The sequence below is a fragment of the Martes martes genome (assembly GCF_963455335.1).
Source record: "Martes martes genome assembly, chromosome: 2".
In the NCBI taxonomy this organism is placed as follows: domain Eukaryota; kingdom Metazoa; phylum Chordata; class Mammalia; order Carnivora; family Mustelidae; genus Martes; species Martes martes.
In genome coordinates, this window is record NC_137889.1 from 7,106,512 (window position 1) to 7,113,357 (window position 6,846).

General features: G+C 40.6%; 1 protein-coding gene across 1 annotated transcript; it reads left to right on the plus strand.

The window, feature by feature from the left end:
* Positions 1-3,532: 3,532 nt before the first annotated feature.
* On the plus strand, positions 3,533-4,806 carry LOC308339031 (beta-defensin 109-like; the record flags this gene model as incomplete). The annotated part of the gene is made up of 2 exons (XM_080797384.1): positions 3,533-3,632; positions 4,601-4,806. 2 exons carry the CDS (start codon positions 3,533-3,535, stop codon positions 4,804-4,806), a joined length of 306 nt encoding a protein of 101 aa, XP_080653510.1.
* Between the last annotated feature and the right edge of the window lie 2,040 nt (positions 4,807-6,846).

Sequence of the window (6,846 nt, forward strand, 5' to 3'; positions counted from 1 at the left end):
GCTACTGGCCAGTCTACTCTGAGAAGGATCTAGTCAAGTCCTCTACCCATATTTTAATTGGATTGTTAGAGGGTTTTTTTTTTTGTTTTTTTTTTTTTTTACTTTTGAGTTGTAAGGATTCCTTATATATTTTGGACATTAACCCCTTAACAAATACATGGTTTGTAAATATTTTCTCACATTCTGTAGACTCCCTCTTCATCTTGGTGATCACTTCTTTAGCTATGCAGGAGCTTTTCAGTTGGCTAAAGTCCCACTCACTTATTTTTGCTTTTGTGGCCTGTGCTTTTGGTGTCATTCAAATAATCACTGCCAAGACTGATGTCAAGGCAATTTTTTTCCTATTCTAGGACTCTCGTAGCTCTGGGTCTTACACTTAAGTCTTTAATCCATTTTGAGTTAATCATGTCATCTGCAAACAGAGGCAATTTGACTTCTTCATTTCCAACTACACCTTTGTTGTTATTGTTTTTTTCTTGCCTGACTGCTCTAGCTAGGATTTCCAGTCCTACGTTGAACAGGAGCACTGACAGTGGAAAACACTTGCTTTTTTTCTGACCTAGAGGGAAAGCTTCAAACTCCACCACTGAGAACGATGTTAGCTGCGCATCTGTCATGTTCGGTCTGTTCTTTTTCAAACCTCATCCACTGGAGAGCATTATTATTACTATCATCCACTTACTGGTATTTACTAGAATTCCACTTTGATTCTCAGGCCACCTTTCTGTGTTACATTCTTTCCTCATGGTGTGTGTCCTCTAGGATTTCCTTTGCTGTAGAAATCTTAGTGGTAAATCATTTCAGTCATTTGTAAATGTTATCCTTATTCTGGAAAGAAAGCATTACTGAGAACCCAATTCTACACCAGCAGTAATTTTCTCTCACAAGTCATTCTTTTTGGCTTTCACTCTTCTGCCATAGTTTAATTATTAAATTTTTAGATTTATTATTTATTATTATTATTACTTTTAAATTAGTATTTTGAGTTATTGTCCTTTTTTAATGTTTTTATGATCTAGCATTTGTTTTATCACTTAATGTGAATTTCTTTTATATTATCTGTTAGGAATGCTTTTTTATCTTGATTCTGTGGATCTGTATTTTTTCCATCATTTCTGGAGAATCTCTTTAAGCACTGCCTCCTCTCATTCCTCTCTTGTCCTGGAATAAATTTGAGACCTTGTGTCTTTGTGCAAAGTTCTGGGTAAATAATTCAGATGTATCTCTTTGTTTGCTAATTTTCTTGTCTAATAATTGGTCTTTAATACCTTGTATTTATATTTTTCAAAAATTTTTTTTGAAAAAATGAAATGAAATGAAAAAATTTTTTCATGTCTAAACCTGCCCACTAATTCTCTTATCTATATTGTTTCCTTGTTTGTGCAGCTTTGTGATAATAGGTTTTATTTCTTTAAACAATTTGATACACAGATGTTTAATTGTCACACTGGCAATGCCAAAACCTTTAGTCCTTGAGGGTACCAATACGTTGTTTATTACATTAACTTTAGCTCATGGTGCCTTATCTTCCTGATGACTTGTCACAGTGAAGTCACGGCTTATCCTTAGTCTGCCAGTCTCCTAGGTGTCTAAACTGAGATGGTGTCAGTTACCATCCAAAGCTTCCATTGTGAAACCGCCTCCGTGTTTATGTCCGTACCCTAGCCCAGCCAGCCAACCAATCTAGAGGGCTCGCTGCTTAAGCTTCAGTTCACAGACTTGTCCTCTAGGGAGTGAGTAGTCTCGGAAACTACCCCACCACTTTCAAGAAGAGCAATATTTCAGAGATATTCTCTATGACCCATTCATTCTATAATGGCAGGCACTTGAGAGTATCTGACTTGCAATGGTGGCCAAAAGCCTAAATCTTTCAATCTGATCATATTTGTTTTGTATCTTCCAGGAATTTCCGTTTCTGATGTACTGCTGGTACCCTGTGCTTGGGGCACTCCTACAGACTCTTTCAAAATGCAACTGACCTAATTCGAATGACATTTGAGGAGGAACAGAAGAAGAGGAAAAGCAGTAGGCTCAAGTCACCCCTGACTTTTCTTCTCATGACTCCTAGTGCTGTCCAGAAATTTCAGAACTATATTAATATATATCAACAGTGGACATTCTTTTTTCCCTTCTCATTTTAATGGGACTAAGGCTAGTATTTCACTATGAAATGCTATATGGATTTTTGTGTTCAGATGAGTTTTAATTTGGTTAAGGTAATACTCTTCCTATTTTTAAAATAACATTTATCAGAAATCATTGATCATATTGATTTCCTTTTTAATTCTCTCCTTCCAAATATATATTCAAATTACTTGACCAGCTGGGTATATTGCAGATGTCATTCTGCTATGGCAAAGAGGAACATTATCACCAAATTTTAACCTAAAAATATTGTCTCACCACTCTTAGCCAGGAATGGCCTCACAGGCAAATATAAACAAAAGTAACGCGATGACTGAAAAATTCTCATTTGTTAGGATCCCATCCATTACTGAGTGGACCTTCGGTGACCTCACGGGTGGGAAATCCTTGGCACTATGCAAACTCTCAATACAGAGGTGACACGGACTGAAGCTTAACTGTCTTCCTTCTACCTCTTTCTTAAGTGGCTTTTCCCCTGGGCAGTCACTTGATTTTGAGGATGGTAGTGCCAGGTCATCAGCTCTGCCATTAGAGAGTTTCCTACTAAATTAACTTGGCTAAACGGTGAGTCATCTGGAGAAAATAAGGGTCTGGATGTGATGACAAATTTTCAGCTTTTTAAATACAACTGGGAAAGGATTGTCCAGAATGTCTACAAATTTATTATTTTTTCTGCTACACGCAGTGACTAAGGTACATTGAGTTAAGTAGATCATACCTAGATATAGAGAGAAAAAAATAACTTCTGCTTGTTTCTGAGCTGCCTGAAATGTGACAAAAGGGACTTATGTGTCTGTAGAACAGACGAGCACCACAACTAGTACCACACGATCTGATTTCCTGAAACTTCACCTGACCCCTCAGGTACATGACTGGAGGGAAAAAGGAGATAGGAAAGGTAAAAAACCTGAACATTTTAATTTATTTGCGCGAGAGTGAGCGGGAGTATGTGGGGGTGGGGGGGGAATGGCAGAGGGAGAGGGAGAAGCAGACCCCCTGCTGAGCAAGAAGCCAGATGAGGGGCTCGATCCCTGAACTCCAGGATCACAGCCTGAGCGGGAGGCAGACGCTTAACCGACTGAGCCACCCAGGGGCTGTGAAACTGAACGCTGTAGCAGAAGAATGAGCCTGTCAGTTGTTCAGGGAGCTGGAGCAAGAGGACAGCAGCATCAGGTCCAGGGACCTGAAAACTCACCATGGCCTACGAGGAACATGGGATCCTCCTTCTCTGTCTTACCTCCTCTCGTGTCTTACCAAACTTACTTTTCTCCGTAACGCTCAACCTATACAGATCTTTCTGTTCTTCCACTTAACGAAGCAAGGGACCTTGCTCTTGCTGTTCCGTGTGCCTGGAATACCCTCAAAGGGCTATTTGCTTGTCTCTTTCATGCCCATCATTCAGGCCTCCGTTCAAACACTACAGCCTCAGAAAGCCTTTCTCTCTCCCTTCGTCAGCCGCATCCTGCAGATTCTACTGGTCGAGGACTGTATGATTTTGTTCCCAACGCCACTTTCTGAAATAATCCTAGCCACCTGTTTTTGTATGGTCAGATTGATTCCCAGAAGATACGTCCTGTGAGAATAATGAACATTTTTCCCATTTTCACTGTTCTATTATTAGTGCAAAGAAAAATGCCTGCTGAATAGAAAAATGCCTGCTCAGCAAATACTTGTTGCAGATCCACATAAAGGAGTGAAACAGTTAAGAAACTGGTATACTTAGAACACAGATGTGAAAGGAAAATGATATGGGGTCAAGTATGTCAAGGGGTTTTAAAACGGAGCTGAGAGGCCATTTAGGAGGTGGGCCTTATGCGCGTCTTCACTCGTGGAGCCATGAACTTTTGACAGGGGCCAAACTGCGAATATTCCAAGGACTCAGCCCAAACACCTGAAACCTGCTACAGTAAGAGATTTTTGCTTAGTGAGATCATTGGCGACCAATCAGATTCAGCCAGAAGTAGCTTTCTGCTGCCAACACCGCTCAAAAATTCTTTGTGAACGATGTATACAATGCATTCCCTTTTTGCTTTAAAAACCTCTGACTTGTGCTCCCTACCAGGACACTACCCGGGTTGCTACCCAATCTCTGTCCTCAGATCGCAATTCTTTGATCCGCCCCAGCACTATTGCTGAATGGTGCCCCCCCACAATTTTATGTGGACACGTATTTGTTCATTGAGCCACTGTGACATTTACCAAAGTTCTTTTTGAAGCATCAGTTAGGAATGCCAGGAACCTGTAGAAAAGGGCGTGAGGAGTCTGTTCACACTTGGGCTGTTGGGTAAAAAAGGACAGTGAAAGTGATGGAACAACTGAACAGATCTTTTGTCCAGCTTCTTCTCTCCATACGGAAGTGCTCATACCGGAACCCTCTGGCCTCACACTTAACAGTGTCTCACGTCTCACATTCCACTCATGAGCTAATTATTTCACTACCTCTTTTCTTCTACAGTAAGAAGTGGTTTGCCTTCTGCCGAAAACCATTGTTTAAATCTGTCTGGCATTTGCAGAAGAGACATCTGCAAGTTAACAGAGGACCAGATTGGAATCTGCAAAAGAAGGTGGAGATGCTGCAGAGCGTGGTGGATCCTTCTACCAATCCCCACCCCGCTCGTCTACTCAGATTATCAAGCACCCCCTAAGCACAGGTTGAAATGAAAGTAGGGAGAGCATCAAAAGGAAAGTTCTTGGCATCTAAAATCACTGGAATGTATATGGCAAACAATTCCAGCTTTACTGCCAATTCCCATTACCCCTTGTCAATAAAAATAAATAAATATGGATTTCAAATATCCAGATACTACTTCTTTGTGACTCATCTCCAGATTCAAACAATCTCTTTAAAAATGAAAAAGCACATTTATGGAACAACAATGGTTTTTTAATTTGTCACAAAAAGACCAAAAGATTAGCAAAAAAAAATTGCAAATGAAGACAAAACTACGTTTTGTATAACATACACACATGGTACAAAGGAAATGCAAAGTAGAGGGGAAAGTGGGAAGAGCTGTAGGTTGGGGAAAGGAAGAAAATTGGGATAGGGCAGGAGGAAATCATTTGGGATAATACATAACGGTTTTCACTGTGCGGCAGATAACTGGAAGGAGATGAAAACAAGAAAGGACAGAGAATGAGAGCTTGAAGGTCAACAGAAATGTATATTACATAATCTAAAAGGTAAAACCTCAACCAGCAAAGAGATTTTTATATTTCCCTCTGATGAAGGAACATTGTGATCAGTTAGAGATTCTCAATCTTTTACTCCTTGAGACAAATAATCCCCTTTCATAGGACCTAAACATTTTACTGTAAAAATACAGTACCGCCTTTCAAAGCATGCCGTTAATATCCCTCTCTAAATAGACTTCCTACGCCTATAGAACTCCTGACTGCAAGTTCCTCTTCTCTCTAGCGTCATGAGGTCTCATTTTCCTGTCCCGAGTGTTGGGAGACATCAGCTCAACAACATACCTCAAAGCAGACTGTCAGAAAAAGTTTTAGATTTCACTCATGTGGAGAATTTTGATGTTTAAAATGATGTGGTTTGGTAGTGAGGATTCCTCTTCTTTCTTCTATAATGCAAAATTTATGAATTCTTTTTGATTTCATTTTAAATTCTCAGACCACGGACGTTTTTCACAATAATTTGGTTGAGGTTTTTTTTTTTTTTGTTGTTGTTGTTGTTTTTAAGATTCATTTATTTGAGAGCAAGAGCAAGAGAGAGACAGAGAGCTCACAAGCAGGTGCAGAGGCAGAGGGAGAAGCAGACTCCCCACTGAGCTGGCAGCCCAATGTGGGAGTTGATCCCAGGACCCCAGGATCATGACCTGAGCCAAAGGCAGATGCTTAACCAAGGGAGCCACCCAGGCATCCCTAAACTGGTAGAGTCTTAACTTACTTTAGGGCAAAACTGACCTTAAAACATGGGAGATGTACCGCAGGTCATGAACTCGGTACGCTACCAATGAAAGATCATGACGGTCTGCTTGCCATTTCTTCTTCCTTTCCTCCTCTGTCCACTATCCGGGGATAAACTGGACAAGCACCATACCTGAGTTGCATTTATTTCACAAAGATTGTGCCTCTTTTGGTTGATAGGATAAACCAAGCCTCTCTGCGAAGTCAATACAACCCTGTGTTACTCATCCGTACCCGGACTTCGTAAGCCTGACTGCCCGATATTCGTTCTTCAACTACACTAACTTCCTGTGAGTGTTCTTGAGCCTAAGAGTTCAGAAAAGACCTTTAATCTGGCTCAGTTCAGTTAAAACAGCGTGGCATCCATTCTCTATAATTTGGAACTGCCACGCCAGAGATGACCCAAACAGCTTGTTTTCTTGATTTATCCTAAAATCATCATGTCTCATATAACTCAGGAAAAAACCCGAGACGGAATGAGATGGAATGAGATGCAATCATAATTTGGGAGGGAGGAGGATTAAACGAGAAAGACAAAACCTTTACAGACACGCGGGAAAGACTGCACAACCTTGAAAGAAAAAAAGGCTCTGGCTGCATCCCAACTGCCATCAGAGATGGGCAGACTCTCTGCAGTCCCTGAGGGAAAGGAACCAGTGGCAGGTTCCAGAAAGCTGCTCTGCTCACTTTTTATCGTGTTCTCTCCTGCTGACTGTAATAGAATAATCTCCTTACTCACGAGTATCTCCCTATAAATATCTTTTAATTAGTCCTGTACAG